We start from the raw sequence: 15,681 nt of genomic DNA, 5'->3' as shown, positions 1-15,681 counted from the left end.
AAGCCTGGGAAACACAAATGCAAATGAATGGGTAACGAAATATCATACTATATTCTTCTATCTCGTTTGTTACATGATCAGGAAAAGGAGAAGTATAGAAACATAACAAGCAATATGATAAATAGGCAAATAGCATATCCGCAAACTCTCTTACACATAGTCCTCCTGCCAATCATCTTCCTCTACTTCCTCTCCCTTCCACCCCTTGACCTCCTCAGGCACCTCTTCCTCGCCCACCCCCAACCTCTCACCTGCACCCCATTGCTTCGTAAACCTCTTCTCCACCAACTTCATATTTGTGATTCTCCTAGCCTCTTTTTCGCTCAGCTCCTTCCACTTTCTCGATTCCCTCTGTTCCATATCACCAATCCCCGTTTTCTTCTCCTTATGCTCCTTCTCCTTCGTCTCCAAATCTTCCAAATCCATAATCATATCATTCAAATGTCTCCCCTTGATTAAATGAGCACGATCGTGTTTCTTATAATTCTGTCCTGAGATTGTACCCGGCGCGTTACGGATACGAGTTAACGCGAGTGCGCGTTGGGAAATATCCGTGACTTTGTTAAGAACGGATCCAGGATGCGGATAATCTATTACCACTTCTTCATTTGTTAGTTCTTTTGTAGACTTTCGCTGTTCGCTTCGGAGTATACTGTCGATAAGTTCGTTATGTCTATTTATTTTTCCAATGCGCTCTTCTCGGCTGATTTTGATTGGTTCTTTAGGAGTTGCCGTACGCCATGCACGTAGAACAAGACGCTTCCAATCAACGGTGGAGATTTGTTTACTCAAGGGACCGGGCTGAAGGATATGGTCTGTATTAACCCAGAGATCGAGTTCGGTGTCTGAAGGGAAATTGCCGGCAATGAAAAGAGAGCTTTTGAGAGCATCAAGAGAACTGTGCCGGAGGACCGCGCTGAAACGATAGATTTCTGTGCCGGTACGATCAGTCCTACCAGGAGGAGGTTTAATTCGTCCGGCTATGCCCACTTTGACGTTCTTTTCTTCCTCTCTGAAACGATTGACGCGGGTGATTAGGCCAGAGATGGATCCCCACTGTGGAATGGATTTTTGGCGACACCAAGATCTTAAATCGTCTTCTGACCATTGGGATGGTTCCGGAGCTAGCTTGTGTAGAGGTGCTAATTGCTGCTCTAAAGTGAGGCCCACTGCAGGCGACGGCTCTTTCAATTCCTCGCCCTTGATTACTCTTTCGAAGTAACCTTTACACTCAGCTCTAATCATCGCCCTCTGAATAGGAGTATTTGGCACGGGAAATTTCATTTTCGTAGCCAAATTGTCAACATCTTCATCCACAAAGAAATCTATCAGGTTAAGGATGTACTTTGCTACAAGAACCGATTCCGGGTTTGAGCCATCGTCATGAATCTCTCCCCAAAGTTTCTCTAGAAGATGGTACTGTATCTTCCGCATAATTTTATTCCCTATTTCCGTACCGTTATCGAGTTTTGCTTGTTGTGCAGCGGCAGTTTTAGGTAATTGGAGCAGCGAAAGGCCATGTTGCAAGCAATAATACCATGCTTGAATTCTTGTCCAATGACCAATCTCATTTGCCGATGCTTCGTTAAGTGCTTTCAAAATCCTTTCTGCAAGTGTAGAATTCTCATCCACCTTGTCTGCTTCGACAAATGTTCTCAAGCGCTTGCTCGGCCCTGAAAGATAATTGTTCAAGCTTCCGCGCTTCTTGACCGTTGGACCTGATGCGAACATCTCGGAGGCTGCTGCTTTTTCTTCGGCAGCTATTTCAGCCCAAACCTGTTTCCGTGCCCCTTCCACTAGTTTGATTGGGGGAATGAGTTTTGTCGACCTAGGCTGAAAATCTGTTGTCGGACGATAGCGAACTTCGATTTGCGTCACAATTTCGGAATCATCGTCTTGAATGTAGCCTATATCCTCGTCCAGCATTCCATCATCGTGCGTCTCGATGCTATAAGCAATTACAGTTCTATTGTCATTTCCTGCAATGACCTTATCATTCCATGTACAGGGCGTTTGTTCTCTTAGCAATCGTTCAAGCTCAGTATCGTAGGTTTTATCTATTTCATAATGGAGAGTGAACGTAAAGGACTGCTTTTCTAATTTCATTTGCGCGACGATTTGATCTTTTATGAGCCCTTGGACAGGCTGGCCTGAAGAGAACTGTGTGATTCTATAGTGGCCTTTCCATCTAGGAAGTTTTGCAATCGGATCCATCCACCAATTTGCCTTCACGGAAATAGCAGCATCCGTTTTGTCACTATAATCCAATTTTAAACTCTTTTTCAAGGTCGCAGCAAGTCGATGCAGAGGGATCCCACGTTGATTAGCTTCCCACCAAGTCTGCCGAAATGTGTTTGAGAGATATCTGACAGGAATTGCATAGAGCTTTTCGTATAATGGTCGCTTGTGTTCTTTGTCATCGCCAAATAACTGATTGGTTTTGAATAAAGGTTGCCAATATAACGACCACCCCAGACTACCAAATTTGGCATCTTGATCATAAGATTCGCAGAATTGAGGATGGAAACCATTAAAAATCCAGCTGACGAAAGACCTTCCCAGTTCGCTATCGACGTCTTTCTCAACGTAAGGCTCATTACCAGAAGGCGGGTTGAACGACCGGTAATCTTGGAGGAATATTGCATGTCCAATTTCATGGATCATTGTAACTGCTGCCATAAACTGTGCTTTAAGGCGAATTTCGGAATCAATTGGGTGGGTACGCATTGGTACTAATAGTAAGTCCATAATTGCAATAACTAGTGGCCGTCGTACCCGGCCTGCCTGAGCAGCTTGTAAATCCGATTCCCTGATCTCGTTTTCATCGAGTTCGTGGAAGTCTGCTTCTCCGTAATCCACTATTCTTGTTATACCATTCCAATTTCGAGTCGCATGCATTCTGTCATTCAATCTCCATTTGATACATCTTGCGATGGCTTCAAGCTCCAACTCTGCTGCTTGAAGATCCTTGATCAAAACTGTATGTTTCAACGTAATTACCTTCGGACAGACAAGATGGCTATGTTCAGCGTGTGACACTTTTTGTGGCGAGCCAAAGATGATGCTCGATGGCAAAAAACTTGCTAGATACGGCATCCCGATTTCTAAAAGCCGCGTGGCAAGTCGCATACTGGGCACCAAGAGCTGGTAGTCCTCATCAGAGACTTCCCATCTGTTGCGTGCGAACAACGGATGGACAGGGCCAGTCAAACTTGGAGCTGGTGCTCTAGGTGCCACTGGATTCATCAGTTTAAACAAACAAGACTGCACTCGAGAATGACACTTACACATAGCTCCTCCAACTGCCAGACTTGTAGGATCCCATGGCTTTGATACTCCACCCCTCACCGCACTCTGATGCGAATTGTCTGGTAAATTTCCTGCCATAATGTCGGCAGCAAAATATAGATTACAAGGGCAACTTTGCACTACACTATAATCTTGATGAAGTTTGTTAATTCAAAGTAAAGTGTGTTAGACACGCAGCAGTAGTGTTAGCATTCCTTGAACAAGCGCACATAGAACTAAGAATGTAGATGCGATTGAAGATAAAAGAGAAATCTTGTTTCCTTGTTCTCCGAGAATCATAACGTTCTTTCATTTTCGATTCCTTTTCAGTGTTCATCGACACTTCAAAGACTCTCTTTGATGATTTTGGGCCATAACAATTGTTTTCAGCCATTCTCGAGCCATTTTCTCGAGTATTCTTCCCACATGGCAAGAACACTAATGCACAGCAACGTGAAAAGCGAACGATTCAAATGATAAGTCTCATTTAAGTCCAGCGATACTATATGAGGAAGTTTAGGAATTACTCAAGTGGCAATGGCAAATATTCAAGCAGTGATGATATCCTCGGTCTGAGATGCATGAGCATAGTTGAAGTATCTCAAATCCTGCCTTCGAAATCGGTTAGTCGATCGTTGATTCTGTCCTGAAGAAGATTAGATGGTTTCTCCCGAAGACTTTGGGCACGGATTGGTATGGTCAAGATAGTCGGCACTTGATTGTGTCAATAAAAGCTTGAGTTGAAATCGGAAGATCCAGTTGATAGTCGATACTTCGAGACGAGCTAGAACTTTAAGCTGATAAGCTTCAAGACATGGTTATGTAATCTAGAATGCCGGTACTCGAGCACATTTTTGTGCTTAGACCATAAACACGGAGAGCCTTCCTAAATGGTATTAAGTCGTACCAAGTTACTGCTGGCCATGACGGCGGTTACCACACCATCACGGTTAGTGCGAGGGTGATAGACAAGGCGGAGTGGCTGTTGTCGGGCTTTTTAGCTGACTGATGGCTCAATTTCCATACCGAGTAGGTACCTAGTCGTCTGTCCTGTGTAGTTCATGACTTTGCGATGTACACACCACATGTTCGCACGCAAAATAAAGAACAGACAACAGATGTGTTCATAATCTCTTCACAACACACGTAGCATACATAATGTGAGTGTGTGTATGCGTGTGTGTGCGTGTCCCTGGGTATAAATACAATTCAAGCCTCTTGTATTCGCAGCGCGGTAGCTTGCACTCGCTTTCCCTTTCTCTCGGTCCAAAAATCCACGACCTTGCTCCCTGCCGCTGCTCCTCTATCAACAGGGCTCCATCCTTATAACCCTATCCCGGGGATCTCGTATTTAGCTCCCATTCCATCCCTTCTATCATGACCAAAGTCCCGGCTGTCCAAGCTGTCCAAATCAGGCGCGGGTCTAGTCTCGTCCATAGAGTTTAACAATAACAAATCACTCGAGAGTCTTGCGTCCTGAGTCCTGAGTCCTGAGTCTTGAAAGCAGGCAAGACAGGTCTGAGGTTCTTTTCTCCATTGAGCAGTCTTGGCAATCCATTGAATCCAGCTTTAAGGGTACCCGACCACAACCTAACAATCATACCAAGACAATAGGAAAGAACACTGACAGCTTCCTTCCAAAAGAAAATGAGGAGGCATAGCATGTGGTCACCACAAAAAATCATCATGTCCGGTTCGTTCAAGGTAGGATGGATGGATGGATGGATTGATTGATTGATTGATTGCTCGATCGCGTACAAGCCCTGTCTACAAAACCCATTTCTTATCCGCTGCGGTATTTTTTCTTACTTCATAGTCAGTTCATTCTTGTTTGCACTTTGCGCTTTGCATCAAATTCTCGCCCATATTCTCCCTTAATCCCTTTCAGCTTTTTATTTTCTATCCGTTGGATTGGACGGAGTCTTCACCGATCATCAGATTTCCCCATATCCCACCTTTTTTGTCTTAAACCGTTATACCGCTGATCGCTCATCAACGTTTTCCATACATCGATATTTTGTACATACATACAGCCCTTAAATGCATAATTGCCGATGATAATAATTCCCCAGCCCCCGCAGAGTCTTTACTAGAAGCTCTTCAATTGATTTACACTTGGAACCCCATCTGCGCTACCTTCCAAGAGGTCAATAATGAGTTTGCCTCAGGATCTCGAGAAAGGAACATTGGCAGAGGAGGAACATGGTCAGGATCAAGAAATTGGAACGAAAGCAGAATCGGCCGCATACCAATCCGATAATTCGAGAAATCATTCGCCGAAAACTGAAGGTTCTGCAAATGCCTCGATCGCCGACCGAGATTCGAATCATGAAGCAGTCAAAACAATGGACGAAGGTCACATCGATGATCTCGAAAGACAAAAGGTTCGAAACAATCACTCGCATTGCGCACCTTCGAAATATCCACTAACATCCTTTTCTCATTTAGACAACCACCGAATCGATAAAAGTCGGACCATCTTCCCATCGCGCACATCCAAACTCCAACTCGAATGATAAAACCAGCACGAACTCGAAATCCTCAAGCGGTTCTAGACTCTCCCGCATAGCCCATCGATCTCACACTCCGCGCGCCAAACTTCCACCGCGACCGATTCCAGTCTCCAATCTCGCAAACGGCATCGTAGGATGGGAAAGCCAGACGGATCCCGAAATGCCTCTGAACTTTCCGGAGACGAAGAAGTGGATGCTGACGGGTTTACTGGCTAGTATTACTTTTATATCTCCGCTCGCTTCTAGTATGTTTGCGCCTGGTGTAACATTTGCAGACAAGGAGTTCAATAATTCTAGTTTGATATTGAGCTCTTTCACCGTGAGTATCTTTGTCTTGGGATATGTCGTTGGACCATTAATACTTGCGCCTTTGTCTGAGATGTATGGGAGAAGATACGTTCTTACGAGCGGTAATATAATATTTTGTGTATGGCAAATTGGATGCGCATTGGCACCTAGCTTGAGTACATTGATAGGATTTCGATTTATGGCTGGGTTGGGCGGTTCGGGTTGTCTGACCATCGGTGCTGGAATGATTGCGGATTTGTTTCATGCGGATAGAAGAGGATTGGCGACTTCACTTTTCAGTCTGGGTCCTTTATTTGGTCCTGTTATTGGTCCAATAGCTGGAGGTATTTTCCCCATCCCTGATACCCATCAAAGCACATCTAACCAAGCCCTAGGTTTCGTAGCCCAAAGAATCGGCTGGCGTTGGGTATTCTGGATTCTTTTCATTGCCGGAACTATCATAACTATCGGTATCGAATGTCTCAACGTAGAAACCAACCCACGTCTCCTCATAAAACGCAAAGTGGCGCGTCTCTCCAAAGAACTCAATCGATCTGATCTCCGCAGCGTATACGATCCAAGCAATTCAGCACATCATTCAAACGCTTCGGTTCTAGCGAATGCCATGATTCGACCCCTGAAAATGTTAATTTTTAGTCCTATTGTGTTTATTCTGAGTTTGTATATGGCGGTTGTTTATGGACTTTTATATTTATTGTTTACTACTATTACGACGGTTTTTACGGATAAATATCACTGGCAACCAGAGTTAGGTGGATTGGCCGTGAGTTTTTTTCTTCATCTCTTTCAACCCCAAAATCTTCATCCTCCCTTTTACTGCCAATCTAACTGTCAACTAGTACATTGGTCTAGGTTTTGGTTTCTTTCTTGGTCTCATAGTAGTAGCTCGTATCTCGGACGTTACAGTAGTCCGCATGACGAAAGCGAATAATGGGGTCTTTGAGCCTGAAATGCGATTACCGGCTTGTATATTTTTTGCTTGTTTTATACCTATTAGTTTTTTCTGGTACGGTTGGAGCATTCAGGCTGGTGTTCATGTAAGGCCTCCTTCTCCTCCCTACCTTCTCACTCCCCTTCATCCTTCTTCGGAGAGTCTAACACTCCCAGTGGATCGTTCCCATAATCGGCCTCATCCCCTTCGGTTTCGGTATGATGGGTATCTTCATTCCCATTCAAACATACGTCATCGACAGCTTCCCATCCTTCGCTGCGTCAGGAATCGCAGCATTAACAGTATCACGGTCGTTATTCGGAGCATTTTTACCACTTGCAGGACCGGCTATGTATGCAAAATTAGGTTACGGGTGGGGAAATAGTGTTTTAGGGTTTATTGTACTGGCGTTAATTCCGGCGCCGATGCTTATTTATAAGTTTGGAGGGAGGGTGAGGAAAAGGTTTCCTGTCAAGCTTTAAGGGGAAATGGAAGAGGAAACTGAGGAACGAAAAATAATAAAGTGTGTGTGTGTGTGTGTGTGTATTTGATATACAACAAAACGCAACCATACATAATACGACAGAACAAAACAGTATAATAATTCCTTATGACGGAAAATCATGAGATGATATGAAAACGAGATGAAGCGAAACATCCGTCAACCTTACAAACTAACACCACCACACACATAATTTCGAAAAAATTAGCGAGCATAAGCGATGGAGTTATGATATTCATTGGTTATTATTGGGTTAGGAATTGGGTGTTTATATTATTATTCTATGGGTACTGGTTGGTTCAGGTTCAGGTCGGGATTGATTGGTGCGCTTGGTGCGTTTGGAGATAACTATCAAAATGAGGGAATGGGAATATGGGGATTGAGTACTTACTGAGTATTGAGTATTGATTGATTAATGGGATTCTCTTATGATATGATTGATTGGAGTTGCTGGAGGGATGGAGATTGAAAACCGCATCTTTCTTGTTGGTTGCGGATTAGGGGTTGGATGAGGGGGAGTATGAAAGACGAGGGGAGAGAGGGAAGAAATTTGTGTATAAATTATGTGTGAATGTGGATGTGGATGTCGACGTGGGAGTGGGAATGGGAGTGGCGGGATGGTTGATGGGCTGGTATGTATATATCACAAAACCACACATACGATGTTTTCGTCTCCGGTGTTGATAAATCACCTCTTATACATCTCGATATGAAGCTCACTCACTCGTGAGTGAGTGCATTGGAGAATTCAATTAATTCAAGGATCGATCATTCATTCATTCATTCATTCATCTATTCATTCATCTATTCGTTATATTATATTCTTATATTATATTATACTGATAATTATAATCAATCAACTTACTTTAACTTTCTTCAATACTTTTTTCTATAAAAAAAAAAAAATACCTATCTACTGAATGAATGGTTATTCTCCTAATTATCACACGAATTACTCAAATACAACAAACAAACAAAAAGTGATTTATTTCCTTTCCTCATCATCCAAACATCTCTCTCTTCGCAGATGTGTGCGTGTGTATCATGTATACGTCATTTCCAAAAAAAGAAAAATTTTTTGTTGCATATCGCATATCTTCATGACGTCGGTGATGATGACGATAGATGATGTAGATGGATGAATGAAATGACGTCGGTGACGTAGTTTTTGTCGTGTATGGATTTTAGATTTTGGGTTTTGGATATATGTGAAACAACACCCGAACTCTCGGTCTGGAGATGTTTGAGTATTGAATATAAACTGGATTACATTGAAATGGGAGTAAATTAAATGTGCGAGAGAAAAGAGAATACCAAAGACATAATGGAAATAATGATTGATAATTTAATGTGTCATCTTACACTTCGATCTCACCACGACGAGAATGCCAAAAATAAAAATACGGTATTTAAGAGTCGACGATGAAAAGTATTCCTCGAATTCTCCAGATTTCGTTATTTCTCTTTGGGTTCGTTTTATTTTGGTCTGAAGTGACGACTTCTACCCATGTCCACCTCCTTCTCACTCAGGGGTTCGGATTAAAAGGGGTAAGAACATAACTATGTACCTCATCTGAGAGAAACAATCGAACAGAACGGAAAGAGAAAAAAATAGCACTGGGTAAAATGGTTACGAGTAGGTAAAAATTTATGTAGGAAAAAAATAGAAACAGCAAAAATTGTCCTTGTAGAATTTCTCAAGACAAGTAGTATGTAAAGACATGCAGTTGCATTTTCTCGCTTTTCGCTTCCTACTAGCTGTCTGAATGAACAGTCCAAACGTTTTTGGTGGATAAAGTTGAAGAGATAGTGGAGATGGGCCGGTTGTCCTGTATATTTGATTTGTTCCATCTTTCGAAGAAATACAAGAAGACGTATTCACAGCGGGCATGAATATGGAGTGATACATATTATCGGTATGTTGAATGAATGGGAAAAAAGTAAAATCGAGAAGATCAGAAGATCAGAACGAAGGAAAGATAGGGTGGGTAATTAATGGGTCGCTAACAAGCCAAAACTTAAAGGACTGTTGCTTCAACTGTTGAAGTATTGAATTCACTAATGAAATTGTGAATCAACGGAATACCCACACCGACAGGAAGTTTCACCCCTTTTCAGACTTTCAGATACACTCAGTGCCAGGTAAATCTCCTATTCCTCCATCTTCACCATTTCACCACTGTAAGCGATCCTGCAACTAACAAATACGAATGGAGAGTACGATAACTCGAGAGTGCAACACTGCGAAAAGATTTGATCTAGTTGTAGATACTTCTGATAGAGCATTGATCACATTCACCCAATGTAGTCGCATTCCAATCCTCTCCAATGATCTCCCAACACGCTATTTTTCTTTTCAGATGATTTTATCGTGGATTCACCTCTGATAATGTCTGCCTCTGTCTATTTCGTAACACATCAAATGACCTTGCCGAGTGTTATCATCAGCACGCCTAAGCTGTGTCACCGCAAAGATTTGACAAAATACCGAGATCTCCAGTGCATATAACCCCACATAATCTCACTGCGAAATATAAGGCAGTGGAACTGTACACTCGTGATGATGAAAATTGATTTTGCAAAAGTGTCAGATTTGACATTTCCGGTGGCAACCAAATCTATCAGCACGAAGGAAGAATGCGATATTGTGGGTGGGGTGAGTTTTTGATTCAATAGAACTTTCGCACCACCATCTTAGGTAAAGAAATGCGAGAAGATGAACTACCATCCCCCAAGTTGTGTATCGCTTTGAACACATCAGATACGAGGGTGAGAATGAATGCATAAAACTCAGCCTAAGAAACATCAAATTTGTCGAGATTGCAGAACTGCAAGCAGAACATTTAATCTGTACACATATTTTCAGTTGGTTGAAAATATGGTAAGGAGTTCTTGGGATGGAGTAAACGACGTTCGAGCTTGAGATTTACGAGTACTTCAAGCTTTGCAACGGCGATGCAGGAGATCCTTGGTCATACATTATGCCGTGAAATATTATGCAGCCATACTTGCATTTAAATCATCTCGATCCAAGCTCTAGTCACGATCCAAACCCTCGTGATGTCAAAAAATACAACAGTTCGAATAACATGAAGTGGCATCATTACTATATTGGGATATCCAACAACGGAATGAGATAAAATCCAGTGACATGTCGCGACCCAGGGTCGAGATGCAAGAATGGCAGTAACGTTGACACAGGCTGATTGAGGAATGTGCGAGGAGGCGAAGAAAAGGTGACAGGATCGCAAGAACTCAGTAGATGTTGAAGAAAATATGATAGAAATCAAGTTAGCACTTACTTGGGGCACGGCATATGAATCATCCAAAGCACTAACAATATGCGAGTGTGAGCTGTCATTCTCTCGGTTTACCTCCCCAAGCTTTTCACGATTCTCAATCAATACTTTCCGAGAGAAGTGTTTCGGCATGGCAGCATTTATATATTTTGGGGACAGGCAAAAAAGACGCTACCAAACATCAACATGATAGCAAGCTCGAGCACCGCCAGCGTTAGTGGTAGACCGACATCTTGTCCAGATATCGTTCCATGATTTTCTCGTGTCATGTAGTGGCTACATCGTCGGAAGACATTCCTATAGGTGGGATTCACACCGTGTGTGCCAACGTCGAATCATTTTGGTCGATTGGTAGACAGCCATTAGCATTGTTGGGAGAATTTGGACGGAAACGTAGGACGAAAACATTCATCTCTTCATTTGCATGAAAGCATCCATGGGAGTATCGTGAGAAATGCATTCGTGCGGTGTCACCGGTATCACGACTCACGGCTCTCACCAAGGGCTACTTTATTAGCTATGCATGGATTGCTCTGGCCACTAGCTGAACTGAACAATTGTAGAAATTCGTACAACTTCGCAGGGTAAGAATTGCCGTATTGTCATCAGAAAATGTTAGTCAAAGAAATGGCAGCTGGAGTATTTTATGGCTTGAGAGAATTGTGACTCGGAAATTCAGAAGCTGCTGAGTGGAGTTGTCGCGGTGAGAAAACTGATATTGGTTAAGAGGAGTAGAGTTTCGGGTCGGAATATCTGGAAGATTCTATGCTAAGACCGAAGAAGGAAAAAGATGTCATGAAGAAAGGATTTTAGCCACATTTGAGGTGTGTCTGGATGATAGATCAAAAGAAGGTATCGCCAATTGATCTGTGCGTCGTATCAATGCACACTTTGGTCCCTGCAAAAGCGGTTTCGGATGTCTTAGATTCGCCCCATTGAAATTTATACAGGGGGTGCACCGTTCTCGGTAAACAAACTCACTCCCCGCCTTGACATGGAAGAAATGGTGGGACAGGGAGAGAAAAAAAAAAGTATTTTCATACATACTTTCATTGAGCACTCAAAACAACCTCAACATCTCAAACCTCGGGTGAAAACATGCTTTTGAGTGAGTTAATTATGACGACGTGTGTTTGATTGATGGATTGACTTGTCAGGACCGTCGAAATCATTCCCAAAGTAAATATACGAGTAGTGGTTGGATGGTGGTGGATGTTAGATATTTGGAAGCAAAGAAGATAAGAGGATGAGATGATCAAGTGCCTAAAATGACAATAAAAAGCTAATCGCACCGTTCTCATTCGATGATTCACTTGTGCTTTCGCATACAAATTTAGTATACGATGTTTAGAGTAGCGTGAGTAGGTAATGAGATTGGGTCTTGGATGCTGGCTTACTTTGATCTTCCCCATGTTCCGAATATCTTTTGTTACATACATGATACATGAACTACATGAAGCACATTCTCCAGTGCTGCTACATTTGGGCAAAGTAGGACATCGGCGGAAGATTGACAACACTACCTAGGTAGATAGGTAGATAGGTAGGTAGGTATATAGGAGGTACTTTACTTGGGCTAAATTCCCTCATCACCTAGATTCGAATCATCATCTTCCGAATATCTTTCACATCACAAGAGCATGGTCAAAGCTGTACTCCAGTATTTCTTTACTGCCTAGGTAGAGTCGAACGTGCCGGACAGAGTAACATGACATTTGGATAGTCTACTCGACTATTGTGCCGGTCAACTTAGCCTCTTCAATACCTCCTTCTAGCGTTCCAATGTCAACTAAGCGTTCAATTCATTAATTTCGTTCACCTCGATTCATCCAATAATTGAGACGAATAAGTCTAGATGAGAGTCTAAAATCGATGGAATCCTTGTCTGCATGAAATAATACGACTACTCCGTATGATTCAACTAATATATTACACATATTACTCCACACTAGCAATCTCCACTAGCAATATCCACTAGCACGTCGGCTACACCTTATCATGCATGTGCATTAGCGGTAGAAATTGTCGGCCGACTTTCGAGCTATTTATTGCTCCAGTAGATCTTTTCATTGTTTTATCGATCTATAGAACACCAATCCAAATTGGATGTTGCAGAGCCGCGGGCTAAATCTCCGAAAAGGTTTGGTATCAGCAACGACAACAAGGTCAATCTTTTCTGCCCCCCTCCCCACCACAAAAACCAAGGAAAACAACACAATATATACGCTCTCATAAATTCAAAAGGTAAGGATAAACGAGATATATCATCTCTGCATGCACAGCGGCCAGGTACCAGGTCAAGTAGGTAGGTAGGGAAAATTTGTTTATCTGCATGTGGCTCTTAAAACGCTCAGTGCGGAAGCTTGAGCGCAAACAGATGGGTAGTCCGACATATAGAGTGAACACTTCCTTCCCCCTCCATTTTCACTTGGCTCTCAAACATTTAATTCTGTCTCTGAGATATCTATCTACTCTTCCGTTTCCGCAAACTCCATCAACATTATCATTACCTAAAATCCTAATAGCATCTTCACCGATTCCGTCGTACTTCCTATACCCCTCCAATCTTCTCTCTCTTTCCTCGTCGTCTTTCAGGACGTTGATAGGAAAGTTTCTACAACTCTGGGATTGAATATCTCTCTATACTAAAGGTTCCATCTGTTATCGACATCGAGAGCCAGAAAACTCACATCTGGCTCACGAGCAATGCCCCGAGGAATTCGGAATTCTCGACAGGATCCCGATAAATTTCCTACCACTCAACTTTTTCTCCTTGGTAAGTTTTATTTCCACATTCCATGACTGCGCCACGCCCACGATCAATTCGAAACACTATATTAACATCGTTCTAGCAATTGTCCGTCTCGCGGAACCTATTGCCCTCACCTCTATCTTCCCCTACGCGTGGGCACTCGTAAAGAAATTCAAAGTCGGCAACGAAGACGATGCGTCTTTCTATGCGGGTCTTCTCATCTCAGCCTTTGCGCTGGCGGAATCTTTGACGGGCATGTACTGGGGAGGATTATCTGATAGAATCGGACGAAAGCCAGTATTACTAGCAGGATGTTGCGGGACGATGTTGAGTATGATTATGGTTGGATTTGCGTCGAACATTTGGGTTGCGCTCCTCGGCAGAGCTCTTGGAGGCTTCTTGAATGGAAATATAGGCGTTATTCAGACTATGGTTGGCGAAATGGTTACCAAGAAAGAGCATGAGCGTAAGTTTGATTATATTTCAGCGATTACACGGAGAACCTGAACTAATTTCTTCTTTACAGCTCGAGCATACTCAGTCATGCCATTTGTTTGGAGTATAGGCACAATTATCGGTCCTGCGATCGGTGGCACATTCGCAGATCCTACAGTGACCTTTCCAAACATTTTCTCGCCGGACGGTATTTTCAACACCTTCCCATATCTGCTCCCAAATTTGATGTGTGCTGGTCTGCTATTCATCAGTATTCTAGCGGGATACTTCCTCCTTCAAGAGACACATCCTGATATGCAACCCCGGGTTTCTCTACCAGATGATACATACCATTCCGAGGAAACCCCATTGATGGCCACTGCCGATGCTATTAAAATACCTGCAGTCGACTTACGCGCCGAAACCTACGGGACTTTTGAGGGCAGCGACGACAGTGAGTGGCGAAACACACCCACTAAATTTGCCCCTCCCCAGATTTTCAACAAAAATGTTGTGGCTTTAATTATCGCACTGGGAATATTCACATATCATTCCATGACATATGATCATTTACTTCCAATTTTCCTCGAGGATACAAAAGGTCCTAGGGAAAGCATATCCATCATGACTAGCGAATTTATGATGCCTGGAGGTCTTGGTCTATCTGTTCAACAAGTTGGTGTAATTATGTCTATTAATGGCATTATTGCACTGTTTGTTCAAGCGTTCATATTTCCTTGGGCTGCGGAATTTCTCGGTACTTATAAACTCTTCATTGTAGTCAGCGTGCTACATCCAATTGCGTATCTTATGGTACCTATCCTCGTCTATCTTCCCGCTTCATATCTCTATGCTGGTCTTTACACTACGTTATTCGTCCGCAACCTCCTTTCGATACTAATATACCCCGTTCTTCTCATCCTCATCAAAGAAGCCACGCCCTCTCCAAATGTTCTCGGAAAAGTTAATGGGCTTGCAGCATCGGCAGGTGCAGCTTGTAGGACTGTAGCTCCACCTGTTGCGGGATATTTGTATGCGCTTGGTAGTAAGACAAATTTCACAGCGCTGGCTTGGCTTGGAAGTGCGCTCGTGGCAATGGTGGGAGCGGCTCAATGTTTTATGGTTCATAGGACGAGAAGGGATGAGGGGGGTGAGGGAGAGGGGGATGAATGGATTAGCGTGAGGAGAAGAGATAGTAAAAACAAGATGGTGTCCGCAATTACGGTGATTGAGGTGGATTCGACTTCCTCATCGGAGAATAATTCAGATTCGGAGTCAGTCCGGGATGAGTAGGGGATGATGGTAATGGAGAGGGGAAAACGGTAAGGAAAATGAATGTACGAAAAAGATCAACGAAAAAATTATGCATGGGTGGCGTTGCATTTGAGGGCTAGAAAATCTCTAGAAATTGAGGGCGTAATGGTGTTTGTATATGATAGCGTTTAGCGGCACTGGGCTGGCGTTTTTGGACTGGTGAGCGGGTCAATTGGATTGGATTAGAAAGTATAGGAAAAGAAAAGATGCATGGTGAATAGATTATGAAGATAAAAATTTAAAATGTTTTATGAAATAAGTGTCTTTGCTATTATGTTTTAAAGGGGGAAGATGTTAGAATTCATATTTGTGATGTTGAGATAATATACCTCTATGTA

General features: G+C 42.8%; 3 protein-coding genes across 5 annotated transcripts; 2 read left to right on the top strand and 1 right to left on the bottom strand.

Annotated features, from left to right (window-relative positions):
* Positions 1 to 28: 28 nt before the first annotated feature.
* On the bottom strand, positions 29 to 3,387 carry BCIN_07g06460 (hypothetical protein; the record flags this gene model as incomplete). Its single annotated transcript, XM_024694238.1, has 2 exons — positions 29 to 3,236; positions 3,288 to 3,387. 2 exons carry the CDS (start codon positions 3,385 to 3,387, stop codon positions 151 to 153), a joined length of 3,186 nt encoding a protein of 1,061 aa, XP_024550027.1. The 3' UTR covers positions 29 to 150.
* Positions 3,388 to 4,980: 1,593 nt separating this feature from the next.
* BCIN_07g06450 (hypothetical protein) lies at positions 4,981 to 8,407 on the top strand. Its single transcript, XM_024694237.1, has 5 exons — positions 4,981 to 5,672; positions 5,737 to 6,433; positions 6,485 to 6,873; positions 6,950 to 7,147; positions 7,218 to 8,407. Exons 1-5 carry the CDS (start codon positions 5,442 to 5,444, stop codon positions 7,521 to 7,523), a joined length of 1,821 nt encoding a protein of 606 aa, XP_024550026.1. The 5' UTR covers positions 4,981 to 5,441; the 3' UTR covers positions 7,524 to 8,407.
* A 4,639-nt stretch (positions 8,408 to 13,046) lies between these two features.
* On the top strand, positions 13,047 to 15,601 carry BCIN_07g06440 (hypothetical protein). Of its 3 annotated transcripts, none has more exons than XM_024694236.1 (4): positions 13,047 to 13,086; positions 13,368 to 13,618; positions 13,695 to 14,060; positions 14,121 to 15,601. In XM_024694236.1, the coding sequence occupies exons 2-4, from the start codon at positions 13,549 to 13,551 to the stop codon at positions 15,320 to 15,322; spliced, it is 1,638 nt and encodes a 545-aa protein (XP_024550025.1). In that variant the 5' UTR covers positions 13,047 to 13,086; positions 13,368 to 13,548; the 3' UTR covers positions 15,323 to 15,601. The 3 variants fall into 3 exon arrangements, with proteins under 3 accessions (XP_024550025.1, XP_024550023.1, XP_024550024.1); XM_024694235.1 differs by having other exon boundaries at positions 13,047 to 13,151; XM_024694234.1 differs by having other exon boundaries at positions 13,047 to 13,618.
* The last annotated feature ends 80 nt before the right edge of the window (positions 15,602 to 15,681 follow it).

This window comes from Botrytis cinerea, chromosome 7 (genome assembly GCF_000143535.2).
Source record: "Botrytis cinerea B05.10 chromosome 7, complete sequence".
NCBI classification, from domain to species: Eukaryota; Fungi; Ascomycota; class Leotiomycetes; order Helotiales; family Sclerotiniaceae; genus Botrytis; species Botrytis cinerea.
Note: the sequence above shows the minus strand (reverse complement) of the source record. Positions and strands in the feature narration are given on the sequence as shown.

Excerpts from the sequence above, each read along its gene's own strand:
- BCIN_07g06440 (XM_024694236.1), top strand. The coding sequence starts at position 13,549 with ATGCCCCGAGGAATTCGGAATTCTCGACAGGATCCCGATAAATTTCCT. Across the intron at positions 13,619-13,694 it reads CACTCAACTTTTTCTCCTTG|CAATTGTCCGTCTCGCGGAA; the intron begins GTAAGTTTTATT and ends ACATCGTTCTAG. Across the intron at positions 14,061-14,120 it reads TACCAAGAAAGAGCATGAGC|CTCGAGCATACTCAGTCATG; the intron begins GTAAGTTTGATT and ends TCTTCTTTACAG.
- BCIN_07g06450 (XM_024694237.1), top strand. The coding sequence starts at position 5,442 with ATGAGTTTGCCTCAGGATCTCGAGAAAGGAACATTGGCAGAGGAGGAA. Across the intron at positions 6,434-6,484 it reads TATTGGTCCAATAGCTGGAG|GTTTCGTAGCCCAAAGAATC; the intron begins GTATTTTCCCCA and ends ACCAAGCCCTAG. Across the intron at positions 7,148-7,217 it reads GCATTCAGGCTGGTGTTCAT|TGGATCGTTCCCATAATCGG; the intron begins GTAAGGCCTCCT and ends TAACACTCCCAG.